Below are 15,000 nucleotides of genomic sequence, written 5' to 3' on the forward strand. Positions count from 1 at the left end.
AGAACTGGCGGAAAGCAACACTGATGGCAGTTACGACAAAAAGCGTCTCGACTCTGCTAAATTAAACTCCCTCAAAGTTTTAGTGTTCAGTAAATTTCCTGTGAGCACGAACAAGGAGAAAGAGAAAGCCTGGAGGTTCGTAAAAGGCAAAATCAATTCAAAGTGCCGCACTGCGCGAAAAACGTTGTTAGCAGCCTCTCCATCTGCACGTACCTTGTAGTCAATTTCGTTTATATCTTTAGTCTGGAAAATGTTATTTTTATAGTCAACTGTTCATTTAGCCTTTTTACAAATATTATAAGCTTTCTTGTTGAACAAATGTTCAAGAGTCTCGTAAAATGTGTTATCACGCGTGGAAATTGGGTAAAGCCATCAATAAAGCGTTTATTTGTCAAGAAATACATTCGAATTGTCGTTGTTGACAGACGCCATTTCGGATTTGATTACATGCCCACTATTCTTGGTTTTCAAGTCACGCAAGTATCACGCAAAGAAAAAAGAAACATTCAACAAATTAAGTCAAGAAATTGAGATATTGTAGGAGGGTAATAAATAAATAGCGTGTGAAAGTTTTAAGCAGCAGCTACACGTTCAATTCTAATTGACCATTCCCGTAAACGAAGAGAGAAGGTTCCACTTTTTAATAGGTGCATTCCCGAACGTTATCTTTTCGAAGTGGCTAAACAACAATAATTCTTGGGTTTCTAAACAATATTTTTTAGTTCTTTTGACATTAATATGTTCATGGAGCTGGTGCAACCAGATCCCCTGTTCCAGGCTTGCAAAACTGTCGGATTTCTCGATAAAGATACTGCTTGCGTTCTTGGCTCAGCCCTGTAGGATTTATTTTGGCTGGAAGCTGTGAGGCTGGGGGAAGGACGGTTCGATTCTTTAACAGCATTAAAGATTCTTCAGGAGAGGAGCTGCTCTGTTTAACATAAACTTTACCAGGCTCGTCTTTGGAGAATCGAAAGTGGTGGTAACTTTTGATATTCGGTAACCTTTTGAAGAACCGTTCGAGGAAAGAAGCCCAGTCATAAACCGGCACGATAACTGTTCCATCGTGTGTTCCAACCAGCTGCGCTTTGTTGACACCTGTTGTTGATGATTCGACCATGTTTGCAAATTCATAAAGTGACGAAATATAGGTTAGTTTGTAAGATCTCTTGATCATTCCGAAACATCGATCCGGACCGAACTTCGTGTGCCCAGCGATCAGAAATGAGTATCTTACAGACAAATGCAGTTGAAGGATTGTCCTCCACGCTAAGTACCAAATAAAAAAGTTGTTCTTATTTTGGCCGGAACAATTGTCGGCATGGAGGTGAACAGACGTTTCTCCGAGTCCGTGATATTCGAAGAAATGATGCACGAAACTTATTGTTGTATTTGCTCCCTTTCCTACGTCATTAGCTTCATCAATTAGGTAGTTCACCTGCCGAGGGATAGCCTCACACATGACTCCAAAAATGGAACACTTCCGCGGTGTTTTAAAGTAGATGGGACCAGGTTGCATCGGGTTACTCGGGATGTGAACTTGTTGAGCGAAGTCAAAGGAGTAGTGCATTGAAGTTGTCACCGAGCACGCTTCATGACACTCATCGATGTCTATTGTGTTCTCCAATGCTTTGAAATTACGTGTTGCTTCTTCGCAAACGTTTCTATAGAGCTCTCTTTCTTCCTGGACGGATTTTAGATGCGCTTGTTGTGTTTGAACGCACTCGCTCTTTTCTTCCTCCGGAAGATTAGCCGCTCGAAGTAATTTAGAAGTGTTCTGCTGACAAGTGAAGCATAGGTCGGTCATAGGCTTAGCCACGACTAGGTTTGGATGAAATTGCTTCCACAGGTTGATAAATTTCGTATAGCTGACAGCTTGCTTGGTTGACTCTTTACAAATTCTCGTAAACGCGTTCCATACATGCATTTTAGTGTCACTCGATGAGAGAAGCCAAATGTCCTCAACTTTAAAACCAGGGATTCTTCCTGGAAGCAGAACAGCATTTTCGTCAGCGAAGTTGCTCAGAAAGTTTTTAACATCTTCGACGACGGCGTTTGGTAGTGTGTTGTGTGGTAGCCTCCAGCTGTTTCCATGCATCCGCACAGAAACACCATGATTATTATAATGATCAACAAGCCTCTGAAAACGTGATTTACTGATGCCATAGAGGTTGAGAAACATCTCCTTGCAAATCGGTCGAGACCGATAAAGAAAGCTGTAGGGCGGATTTCTTTTTCTTTTTTCGCCGGTTGCTTCGGCTGCCGTAAAAGCTTGAACATGTGCTAAGATGACCAAATCCAACTCTGTGTGAGATAATTCCAGGCAGTTGTATATATTATTTAGGACGGTTTCTTGTGAAAAATCATTGCAACACTGACCACCTGTTAATCCTCGATGACATCCACACCCTTCTTGCAGAAACGTTCGCACTTTAGCAATGATAGTTTCCGTACTTTCAGTCTGATTGCAGTCCACCTCATCTCTTGCTAATTCCTCCATTTTGTGATTGTGTGATTTTAGATGCACGAAATGACGACCAAAGCAGTTACCAAGACAACACTTCTTTTCAGTTGCTGAACAATTATTCAAATTTCTAAAATCATGACTTTTTTGCCGTCTCGGTTTGCAAAAATTGAAATCTTTCTACTTTTGTGTCACGTTTGACAATGCAATTTCCTACGCATGGATATATTAATGTGTTTGTATTGAACATTGAGTATTTGCTATGCTGTTTTTCTTTTCAATCGAAAAGAATCGCTGAAGCGTTATAGTGATAAATTAAAATTAATTTTACTGATGCCCATTTTATGCAAATTTCTGTCGGGAGTCGCGGGATGTTGGTTTCCGGATTGTCGTGTTCCGCTGGACTGGACAAAATTTGATGAACTACTACGCACTCGGGCCAATAAATAAATGTCTTATAACGATCTCTATCTAAATCACCACGAAATATTTTATATAAAATGGTGTAACAACGTACTATTGAGACGAAAGGGCTTTATACGGAACGTTTACGGCGAGTTTCAGATTGCAATACACGGTTGCAATGTTTTTACAACTCCTCCTTTGGATGTAAGCTTATCGAAATTAATAATGATCTGTTCAAGATGTCTTCACAAATATTGTCTCTTTTAGTACCGAAAATAAATGTAGTGGAAAATTATCACTATCTGCAAACGGCAATGTTTCTATTATGACGAAGATGTTTAAGTACTGTATTGCGATATGCCTCATCCGAGTATTAAGTCTTATGAAATTAACCACAGTGATAGTAACCGCAAGTTAACGTGTAACACAGACGAAAGTCTGGTTTTCAGCAGTTGTTTTTCCCCGAAGGAAACACTTCCTTTTCTTCAATCACAAGAGATTAGTGATTTACAACGCAACGCAATATTGACCATATTCCTTATTTTTCTATTCGGATTTCACACGTAAAATTAACCAATTCATCTTATTGTTGTTAATTGCACGTCCTGCAATGTTTTCGATTGTTATTTCAATAACCCGGTGTGTCGTTCGTAATGTTCAATGCCGTTTAACCTCATTCGTCGCCAAAACTTGCTCGGCCGTTCAGTCGTGCAACCTTACCGTTTTTAAGTTTTCTTCAGTCGTTCAGTCGTTCAGTCGTGCGGTTCATCCGTGCAAATTTTTCTCTGGTCGTTCGATCGTTCACACCACCCGTGAGAACGACTTTCCTACCCGTTTTTATCTGTCCACTTGCCGCGCGTTTGGCCGTTTGCACGGATACCGCAAGGAACGTTTTCGCGTGAGAGGTCACATATCTGCTGGATCAATTTTTTCCTTAGTTTAGTTTTATGGAGGACAATTACCGCGGGTTGGCTGGAGGCATACAAAGTGAAAGTTCAAAGCATGACATCGAATTCGAAACCCTATGTGACAGAGAACGCCGAATTCGTTCAAAGATTCAAGCACCTTTCAGTGCTGGCTGTTTTATTTCCTTTCAGGTATGCGTGCAAAATATTGTTTGTTCAAAATAATGAATGGTGAAGGCAGTGAAGAAAATCACTGAACAGAAGGCACTTCTTGTTGGTCTGCTTTTACCATCATCTTTAATTTTGTTTTAAAGCCTGGAACCCTATGTTTGCTTTGGTAATCAGAGCCTCAATACAGTTATCTCATGATGACCTCTGTGGCGCCATTCTCGGTATTTGAAGTTCGCGAAAAACTTGGGATGTTACGAAAACTCCTCAGTAGCACTGCTTTCTTTCTTTTCCTGAAATAATAATTATGCTCGACAAATTTTCGGGGAAGCTCTTTCATCTACAAGCTTTTATTGTGAAGAATTTTCGGAAAGGTCAGAAGCTACGTCTACATAAGAAGAGGTGAAAATAATGATCAGGGGTCAGCTACGGGATGACAAAAGAGTTTCATTGTGTTTCATTAAGTGAACGTGAAAAGAAACTTAAACTTTGTTGGTTCGTTTCGAAACTCACAATGGCAAGTTGACACCGCTCTTCAATCACAGGAATTAAAGATTCATTTTATCATCTGTCTATTGTTTCGTGGAACAAATTATGAACATCGCAGCTAAATACTAGTTTGAATAACAAAAAAAAAATACAAATGTACACGCAAATTTAAAACTATGTGTTCACGAAAAACATTCTGTGTCTGCGTAGAACGCTTACTTCTGGACTGCACTTGAATAAAGTTCAGTATCATCATTTTTTAAGCTTATGTTATCGACTTAGCTTATTGTGGCTATGGTGATGTGATCATGGCATTAAACATTACAGGAAATTTAATTAAAGCAGCCTTTGGAGAGGCTCTCCATATCATGATTAAACTAGACGCTCAATGAGTGTACACTGGGTTGCCTGTGGTATGTGTTACTCAAAAACAACTGAGTTAGGTGGTATTGAACTGCAGCGTTCCAGTCAATTTTTTCAAGTCGAGGGTCATTAAGACCATTTAAGGGGTCACCCAGAAGTCGTGCCAGCAGAGGCCCTTTGGCTCACACATTAATACGATGAAACAGATCTTTTTCTGAGGTTAAAAACCTGGCTACCAGCCTATTAATCATTTGTCAGAAAAAACAAATTCCTGTCATCTTTAGAAAAAATAGGCACGCATTGCGTATGTGTGGTAGTGCAGTAACACATCGCTTCATTCCATATTGTCAACTGAGCTGCATTTTGTCTTCCAGGAGATTCAAGTTGTCTTTGCACAAAATGTAGCTCTAATAGTACACAATATTGTTTTGGTATTGTATATCATTGTGGTGCCATGGTAGAAGTCTTAAGTAAATAGCTCCCTGAGAAGACATGTGGTTACTAGCAAAGTACTAATTAAAATTAAACCCAGAAAGACTGAAGAAAATTAAAGGGAATCGAGAAACATTGGCTTCTAGGCTGACATGTTGATAATTTTCAAGTTCCCTCACAACTTCTTTTCAGATCTATTAACTGGAGCTAACAGTTCCTACAGAGTACGGATTCCTCGAGGTGTTTTCAGATGTGGTTGATGGAGCTTTGACAGCCCATGCATTTTGATCGATGAATCAATGGGCACAGTTTCAAAGAAATTGATCATTTTATTTTAAATACATATTCAAGGGGAGGGATAAGACTTTATTTTTGTGCAATTTAGAAATCTGAAAGGGTACTGCAGCAGCAATTAAGAGGCCATAGCAGGGCTCGAAATTAACAAAAAAATCCAGTCGCATTTTGCGATAAGATACGAAAATTTAGTAGCAATTTCGCAAAGTTTAGTCGCAAAGTTGCCGCACTGCATTGTGTTGTAAGCGGTTTAGCAAAAAAAAATATGAGCTCGCAATACTTGTAAGTAAAGAGACCGCTGAAAATGGCGAATGATCGAAGGAATGGATCTGTGCACGTAACATCGCAGCTAAATTACTCTACAATTACGCTATCTTCAGAGAAAATTCACAGTGAGAAACAAAATAATTTTGTCATTTATTCATTTGTTTTAGCAAAAGTAGCAGCAAAGTGGCAACTGCTAACCCTTTTGTTTCGAAATAGCGAAGGTGACAACAAGTCGCAAATTTGCGACTTCTCCAGATATTTTAGTCGCAAAGGAAAAAATTTAGTCGCAAATGCGACTGTATTGGTCGCAATTTCGAGCCCTGCATAGATCGAATATTGATTCTTAAATATTAATTAGCTGGACCTCCAAAATTTTGCAATGGACCCCCAAATTTTTCGAAAGGGGTCCAGAGGACCCCCAAATTTAAAAACCTGGATACATCACTGGTGCACTACCACAAAAATCCCCCGTATCACATTTCAACCCACGTATACAAATTTGTGTAGCTCGAAAATTTGTTAAGCTCGAAAATTACACAACGTGATATTAAAATTCACAAACAAACAACATATTTGCTATTACAAGCAAAAAACCCTTCCTATTTCAATTGCATGCGTGCAAATAAGACACACAATTCGTGTCACAAAGCATACATGTATGCAATTAAATAAATTTCTGACAGTTCACATCAAACCCTTTTCAAAAGAACCTTGACCGTAAATAATGAAGCACAAAAGAGACAACAAGCTTTCATTCAAATAATTTTTCACTGTCCGATTTCCAATTTTTTTTTACCTTTGCAGAGTTGAGTACAAAATAAATGTCAATTTCATTCAAGGCGTTCGATTCCCTCAATGTTTGTTAAATCCATAAAAAATTTGCCATTTGATTTCATTGTTGTATAATACCAAGTTAGTAAAATATTAGAAACAAAGCTCACTTGATATCCAACGGCAAAAAATGAAATGTTCACAGAGACTTGGTTTTGTAGTTAAATATTCATGATAGGATGCAGTGCAGGTGTACATGTAAGTGCCACTAACTTGTATGACTACCGTTCCTATAAAAGATCTTTAACCCTTTCACCACACTATCCCAGTTTTTCAGGAACTCGGTCATGTCCCCATGCCTACTATCCCGCTTTTCCGGAATTTCAACCGTTTTCACTTGAGATCTGGAAACCACCAAACCAATGATATCTAGAGGGGGGTAATTGCTATTAATGAAATCTACAATAACCAACCCCTGAAAGCACATGTTTTCCACCATGTTGTTTCATACAAGGTTTTGCCAAGATTTATCGAAGAAGTTCAGCGCGCACATCGACGCCGTCTTTAAATTGCGTGAAGAAATGGCCGACTCTTCTTCCGATGAAAGTGGTTCTGAGAACGAATTGGATGAAATTTTCAGGGGAAGCAGTGATGAAGAAGAGTGGTGCGGCTTTTCAATCTTACTATGAGGATTATCCACGTGTTGCATTGCGGCCCAACTGTTTAAAACTTTTTCTTTCCGATGAATTTTTGAACAAAATAGCGAGGTGGACAAATCGATGGTTCGAAGTGAAAAAGGCGGCCGAACCCACAAAACGTAAAACTCCATTCTGGCCAATCACAGACATTACTGAATTGAAAGCCTACTTTGCACTGTTGCTTGCGATGAACAGAGCTGTCATCCTTCCAAGGTATGAAAACTATTTTAGACAGGATGAACGCAAATGGCTTTTCCTCCTTTGTGGATTTCTATCCTCAAGAATCGCAAACAGATGTGTTGGTACATGTGGTTACTAATTAAGTTCCTAGAAGTTGTGGCATTCAACTCGTACATAATTGAAGGCTTTTTCCTGTACCACAATCCTCCCGGAAAAAGGAAAAGAGCTCTTGCTGCTTTCAGGGAGGACCTGATCCTACAACTGGTGGGAAATTGGAGAGTAGAGAAAGGAAAACCTGGAAGGAAAAGGCAGTCAGACCCTTTCAGGCTCAAGAATGTTGGTGAACATCTTCCCGTCAAAGTTGCTGGCGGTGACCATACCTGCCAGGCGTGCATGGAGAAGAGACGTCGTTACACTCTCAGTCACCCTGACACCCCAAAGAATCAAGTACCGTGCAAAATGACGAAGACTACTTTAAAGTGTGATCATTGTGAAGTTTATTTGTGCATCAGTTGAGAGAAAAATTGTTTTAAGGCCTGGCACACCTAAGCTGAGTACTGGGAAGACCAATGACTAAAGCACCCACCCCTCCCCCAAAGTTATTCGTAACCTGGCCTCTCCCCCCCACCCCCACCCAGTACTCCTGAAGCTTTGCTCTGATGTAAGAATATTCTGTTTTTACGTATGAGGCTCTGTTTTCAACAAGGTTTTTGATGTTGCGTCATTGAAGTTGATGAAAACTTTGGACTGGTATATTTTGGTATTGACTGCTTGTTAGGGCAATAAATGTTATATGCTTGATAGAACCTTTGACCAAGTCATCACATTAATTTTTTCACACCATATTGATGAAAATTGAATTAAACATGATTTTGAACTGTAATTATGTATAGTTGTAATTGATAATTTGAGCTTATTTAGTTCTTGTCATACTTCCGCAGCCTCACTTTGATGCTAGATTGGTCGATATGGAAATCCACCTAGAAATCTGAAAAGTACATTTTATTAGCTTCAAATTTATTATGGGGTTGCCTTATACCAAAATGACTCCTTCCCACTGAAAAATGAGCTTAATGAAACACACCTGATTTTCCAATAAATCAGCTGGTTTTCTCATGTATGGGAAACCTTTATGCTGGTTTGTTAGTGGTGAAAGGGTTAATATTTAGATTTTTACTGGAATCTGCATTTCATTTCTCTGTTTTTTTATTTATTTTATTTTTTATTTTATTTTTTTCCGTGTCGGCAAAAGTCTTTCCCGTCACTCTCCTGCTAAGTAGTGTCTTTGTGGGTAGAGTCATCGGTGCGTATTTTTACTAGGCTTCAGGGGGTGGTAGAAATGAGTAGATTTTATCTGGTGGACACAGTAGAATATTTAATCAACCTGCAATGGCATCGAAAGTCATTGTAACACGAATGGTGTTTTAGTAGATCTTTAAGGAAAATATACCCCTATGGAGCTCAAGAATAGAGCTTCAATTGGATAAACAAGACAGGCAGGGAAAAATAAATATCTGGAGTCTTAAAAGCGACAAGTAATGGTCTTTGCTGTCGGATATTACAAAGTGAGCTTTGTTTCTAATATAATTTTACCAACTGTGCTATTATGTACAACACTGAAACCAAATGGCAAATTCTTTATGGGTTAAAAAGGAATCGAACACCTTGAATGCGTCACAGTGTTTACTTAAAGTCCACCTCAGTTGTCGGGCAATTTACATTTATTTTGTACTCAACTCAGCTCTGCACAGTGTTCAAGTAAAAAAATCATTAAAAATGCGACAGTGAAGAACTATTGGAAAGAAAGCTTGTTGTCTACTCAGTCCCTTCTGTTTTTTAGTAACATGTACCACAGGAAACCCAGTGTATGCTCCTTGAGTGTCTAGTTTTATAATTATATTAATTTTTACTTCACAGGTGTTGCATTCCCTACCTGCATCTCCTTAAACCACTGTGTTTGCCATTATTCACCTCTTCTAAGTGAGATGGACATCCCCTTGCAGGATGGAGACCTTGTAAAAATGTATGGATGCTTCACTAACTTTATGTTTGCAAAACATTTCTTCATTTCTTCTTGTCCTGAGATGTTTTAATGACTTAAATGTAGCCTGTTACATTTTTTTCTTTTTTTTGTAGAGACCTTGGTGTTCATATTGATGGTTTTATTGCAGTAGTAGGGCACACAATTGTTGTTGGAGCTTCAAAAGTAAGCCTTTAGCACTTAAATGTCTTCTCTCGTCTTACCGTAACCCTTTGTACTGAGAAAAGACTTCTGGCCAATTTCAAGACTACTTTGTGGAAATTTATTGGTGTTTCAGACAGAATAGTGTCATGTGTGATTTATGCACTCACTGAAAACCATCAAAATAATGGTATTATTATATGGCTGATATAACATGCTCTGATTGGCTAAGCGCTAGGGGATTATTTTCCCATATTGCCCATGGGCCGATTATGGATTATGCAAGTTATTATTATTTTCTTTAGACTGTTCTGTTAGCCATATAATACAAATGTAAACAACTTAATAACCTCGACAGCAAAATCTCAAACCTTGGCCTAGCTGTATTGACCTTGCTCTCGCTCCGTCAATATGGCAAGGCCTCAGTTTGAGATTTTGTTGTAATGACTTCACTCTCGGTTATAAAGTTATTATTCCCAACACAGAGTTACACTCTTCAGTTACCCGATGACATTGATGGGTAAGGCACTACAACTGCCAGACAAAAGAATATAGTTAAAATTCTTTTAAAAAAGTAGTAAATGTAAACCTTTCTTGAAACTTTGTAGAAAAATAAAAATGATTGTAATGTCTCCTGTTTCAATCTTAGGACAATAAAGTAACAGGTCGAAAAGCAGACGTTATCCAAGCTGCTTACCTAGCTTCTAAATTAGCAGAAAGACTTGTCAAGGATGGTAATGAGGTGAGAGGTCTTTTGATGCAGATTGACAGCTGTCCAGCAACAAAGGCAGCCTGCTGTCAAGTGTGTATGATTAATTGTTCTCTTGTCATACAGTACCGCTCAAAAGTAAGTTACCAGCCTCTCGTGAGACAAGAGTCTCGTCTCGAGAGACAAAACTTTTGTCTCGTGAGTAGAGTGTCTCGTCTCTCGACACTCTCTAAAGACAAGCCTTTCATCTCACAAGATGGTTAAAAACACGTTCATGTTCACGAAGAAGTTCGCTCTCCAAAACAGAGCATGTAATGGAAGTTGCGGTTGGTGGCAGTGTAGTATTGGGAAATTCTTCCATTCCAAAAAAATTATTGCGTGTCGACATTCAAACCATGACTCTGCCCGTGAAATCTACATACTTTGATTCAAAGTTAATGTCAAGGAGAAATTTTTCGATAAACTTGTGCTACAGCATGTAAAAGTGTTGTTGCTGAAAATATTAATTGATCAATTTTCTTCAGTACATAAGCTTAAATCCATCGAACTACCCAGTAACTTTGTCTTTCAAATTCAAGTTTATCAGGCTCCAATTGATTGAGAATGTAGCTGCAAAACTGATGCACATTTCAGCTGGGCAACAGCGCTAGCTTATCTTGTATAACATGGACCTTAAGAGTGAGAGGTTTGAAAAAAAAATGTTGATGACATAACTTTTGTGAAAATGACTTCAAAAGGCATGCTCTTGTTATTGTTTATACAGGGTTTTCCTTTCAGATCATGTCGGAGGCCGGACAGTTCCTCTTGTTGTTTACGATTTCACATCCTGTACAGTGTACTTTGACACTATAATAATTTTTGTGGCTACTTTGTTTCCGTTTTCTTTCTTTCTTGGTGGACTTTGGTGTCTCGGAAAGCCATGGACAGAAGAAGCACAAAACCATCATGTGCCTTAAATCCTTCAAACTAAAATGAAGTCGCAAATCGATCGCCTCGTTTTGCTTACTAAATAGAATAATCGATCTGTTGGCATTTCAATTACAACACAATGGTGCAAAATGTCTCGAGAGAGACAAGACTGGTATCTTACCTTTAAGCGGTATTGTACTGTACCTTTGATCAACATCATCACTGGTCCCATTTCCTGGTCTGATCTTAAAGGTGCAGCAATGATGGTTGTTGCATCGAATTGCAATGCTGGTGGTTGTGGATCAGAAAGCAAAACCTGCTTGTCAAGAATGAATTTAGCTCTTGTTATGCTTCATGTCAAAGTGCAAACCACTAATATTTTACAGCAGCCCTTTAATGGGTTCCCCATTGATGAGTAAAATCGTCTGGCGTTAGGCGTCTGGAAAAGTTATAAGGGTTCACAAAGCACTGACAATGACAGTTAGAAAAGGGGCAGGGGTTTCATTAGAAGCCAGTCACCAGCTGGGTACTGCCGTCTGTTCGTCAGGAATTTGCCTCTCACTGCCAGTTACTCTGCCTTGACTGTCACTCAAACCCTTGTAAAAGACAAGAGTGATGGCCGCTTATACAGTACTGTGCAAAAGTAATGAGAGCAAATTTCGACGAATTTCGTCTATTGTTCTCTCGAATTTTCGACGATATGTCGGCGAAATTTCGCGAGGTATTTCGTGTCGCTCAATGTGATATTTCGAAGAAAATGCGGCGAAATGATGCGAATTCTTTCGAAATTTCGAAGTAACGAACTTTCCTTCCTGCGAACTCTTTCGAAATTTCGAGGTAACGAACTTTTCTTACTTCCGAAATTTCGAAGCAGTGAACTGTCGTTAAAAATACACTGTACATTACAATTGCTGTAACATACATAACTCGGAACCAAACGCGCTTTGTTGATTTATTTACACCACGACTGAAGAGCGTTTCGAAAATGAGCTAGAGAGATTTATCCCGCACTCTGCTTCCGTAGAGTAACTGCCCGTTTGTTTTTAGACAAGACAAACCTTCAAGGACTGACAACAAGCGGGATTGTAAAACTTTACGATCTGGATTACGCATGCACATTTCTGGTTGAAATCTAACTCCGATTGAAGGTCAGCTTGCAATGTTTTGATCCTCTTCATAGACAAAAAGCGCTTTGACTTGCATACCAGTAGTTCGAAATTGTGAATGATTTCAGAGAAACATAGAATCGGTTCAACAATTCACCAACGTCAAAAAAATAAGGACAAATGTCTATTATTTGCCGCGGGCTGTAAAACTAGTGTCGTCACACAACGCGTGACGACACTATATTAAGAACGGCTGCGTAGGAGACTACTGTAAAACTAAGTAAATGTAAGAAACAAATCTTGATTCATCATCTGGTTTATTTAAGGTTTACATTGCATTCCAAAAACAAAGAAAACTATTCTGAAATCTACCTAGATTACATGCAAAAATACATACACAGTTGCTAACAAATTAATCTTGCCTAGTTTGTTTGTCGCCCTTTTTCTGAAGTTTTGGCAGCGTTTGTGTAGTCTGTTTGAATAAATTTGTTTGTACTAATTATTAACTGTTGAACTAGTGCAATGCAGTGTTTATTTTAACGCATTTCGGTGTTAGTCAGAGGAATCTTGAGCGTTCGAGTCTCTGTTAGTTGCGTTGGTTATCTTGGCGGCTTGCGCGTGTCGCCTCTGCTGTTACAATGTACTTACCTCAGCCTCGAAAATTCGCTGCACTCTTTAAAACTTGGAAACACGCTTCGAGCATTCTTCGAAATTTCGAAATATATACTTCGAAATTTCGCGAATCTTCTCGAATTGTCGTTCGAATTTTCGCTGGAACATTCGCATACAATTTCGAAATTTCTAAAGTGTCAAGACAATAGCGCTTTCGAAAATTCGTCGAAAGTTCGGCGATATTTCATTTCGTTCCAAAAATCGCTGGTTTTCGTCGAAAAGTGGCGAAATGTCTCGAAATTCGTTGAAATTCGCTCTCATTACTTTTGCACAGTACTGTATTAATAATTAGCCCTGGCATCTCACTGTACATGTACTTCAAAAGTTATTGAAACCCCTGAAAGGGATATGACAATCTTGATGAACAAAAGAAATCCCTGGTTTCTTTTCAGCGAATTGTATCCCAACTACATGTATACTTGACTAATCTCTTATTGTGTGAAATTCTAAGTGAAATTGGTCATCACAGTTAATTCTTTCATGCCCGAGGGGACCCCCATTGATGAAAGGAAAGGAAAGGAACTTTATTTAAGTGTCTAGTCGTTCTAACGCTGTTCAAAGCACTAGTTGGGGACACTGTAAATTGAAATTAACAATTAACACAATTCAAGTCAAATGTTGGTTTTTGAGGAGACGGGAAACCGGAGTACCCTGAGAAAACCTCTCGATGCAGAGTAGAGAACCAACAAACCTAACCCACATATGACACCGAGTTTGGGAATTGAACCCAGGCTACATTGGTGGGAGACGAGTGCTCTCATCACTGCGCCATCCCTGCACCCTACGAATAAAATCATCTGACATTAGACAAAGTAAAATCTACAAGTGTCACTCTTGGGCAGGAAAGGGTTAATGGGGACCTACATGTATGTACATTTAGATGTTGTTAACCCTTTCCTTCCCAAGGGAGCCCCCATTGACAAGTTAGATTGTCTGGGTTTAGACAGTAAAATCTATACACAATGTAAGAGGGTGTCAGTGGGGTATGGCCCTAGTCAGTAAACAGCCAAAAAAAAGCCATTTAGTCAGTAAATTGTTAGAAAAAATGGATTTAGTCAGTAAACAGCAAAAAAGGAGATTAGTCAGTCAATTTATATGATTTACATGTATGACTTTTATGAGTGGAGATAGAAGCCTGGGACTGGTAACCAAAACTGCAGGCAGAGTGCAGGCTTGGAGAATGTCATGAAATGAGATACATGTAAGGGAAGCCCTGCAATCTCCAACCGGACTTGAAACATGATATGAAATAGAGGGTACAAAAGTCTCCAAAGTGTTAGACGAGGTCAAAGCAAACTGAAATTATTTATATTTTTATCTCAAAAATGTTAGAAAGTCTGCACTCTTTGGTCATCGTATACCCCCTACATTAAAAAGTCAATTTTTTATACGTTAGTCAGTTCATATACATGTACATGTAATTATTGTTGTTTATACGGTTATGACAGGCAAAAAATGTCTTAATACGCTGAACAATTTACCCCATTGACAACCTCATGTACATTTAAAGTGTCACTCTCAGGCAGGAAAAGAGGTTTACTGAAGCATTTTGAGCAGTTGCAAAGTTACATTCACCCATTGCATGATATAACTTTAACTCGCAATTATTGACCAGCTCTTAGCTGGCTTTTTTAATTTTTATTATTATTATTGAATACATAGCAGACGTTTACGTTACACTTGGATACCAAGATACATATAAAAAGAAAAAGAAAACAAATACAACTTATAATATGACATACAAGCCAAAACAGGATGTAATAGGTAGCTAATCGCATACTGACATTCACGGGAACTGAGTGAATAATCAAAGAGGGCGAATAAAGTAAATTGAATCATGTAAATTTCTCAACCTTGTATTTAAAATTAGTCTTATTAACAAATTCAGACAAAATAATCGAGCTGGTTTGAATTGATGTAATACATCATGTATAAAAAAGTATAGTAACACTTTCTCACAGCGCCATGCCCAGCAAGGCTTTGCTTGAA

At 38.7% G+C, this 15,000-nt stretch overlaps 3 protein-coding genes across 3 annotated transcripts in view; 2 read left to right on the forward strand and 1 right to left on the reverse strand.

Moving 5' to 3' along the window:
- Positions 1-364, forward strand: part of LOC137984926 (myosin-3-like) — a 6,314-nt gene extending 5,950 nt beyond the window's left edge. The window contains exon 6 of the mRNA XM_068832263.1: positions 1-364. This exon is cut by the window's left edge and continues 347 nt beyond it. Coding sequence (XP_068688364.1) covers positions 1-220 — 220 coding nt within the window. The 3' untranslated portion in view covers positions 221-364.
- The window catches only part of LOC137984718 (proliferation-associated protein 2G4-like), a 38,289-nt gene that overhangs the window by 12,898 nt on the left and 10,391 nt on the right, over positions 1-15,000 (forward strand). Inside the window, exons 3-5 of the mRNA XM_068831978.1 lie at positions 9,351-9,456; positions 9,570-9,639; positions 10,265-10,357. Coding sequence (XP_068688079.1) covers positions 9,351-9,456; positions 9,570-9,639; positions 10,265-10,357 — 269 coding nt within the window. The remainder of the gene's footprint in view (positions 1-9,350; positions 9,457-9,569; positions 9,640-10,264; positions 10,358-15,000) is intronic.
- On the reverse strand, positions 743-1,924 carry LOC137984927 (uncharacterized). Its single transcript, XM_068832264.1, has one exon. It carries the CDS (start codon positions 1,922-1,924, stop codon positions 743-745), a length of 1,182 nt encoding a protein of 393 aa, XP_068688365.1.

This window comes from Montipora foliosa, chromosome 14, assembly GCF_036669935.1.
Source record: "Montipora foliosa isolate CH-2021 chromosome 14, ASM3666993v2, whole genome shotgun sequence".
Classification (NCBI taxonomy): Eukaryota; Metazoa; Cnidaria; class Anthozoa; order Scleractinia; family Acroporidae; genus Montipora; species Montipora foliosa.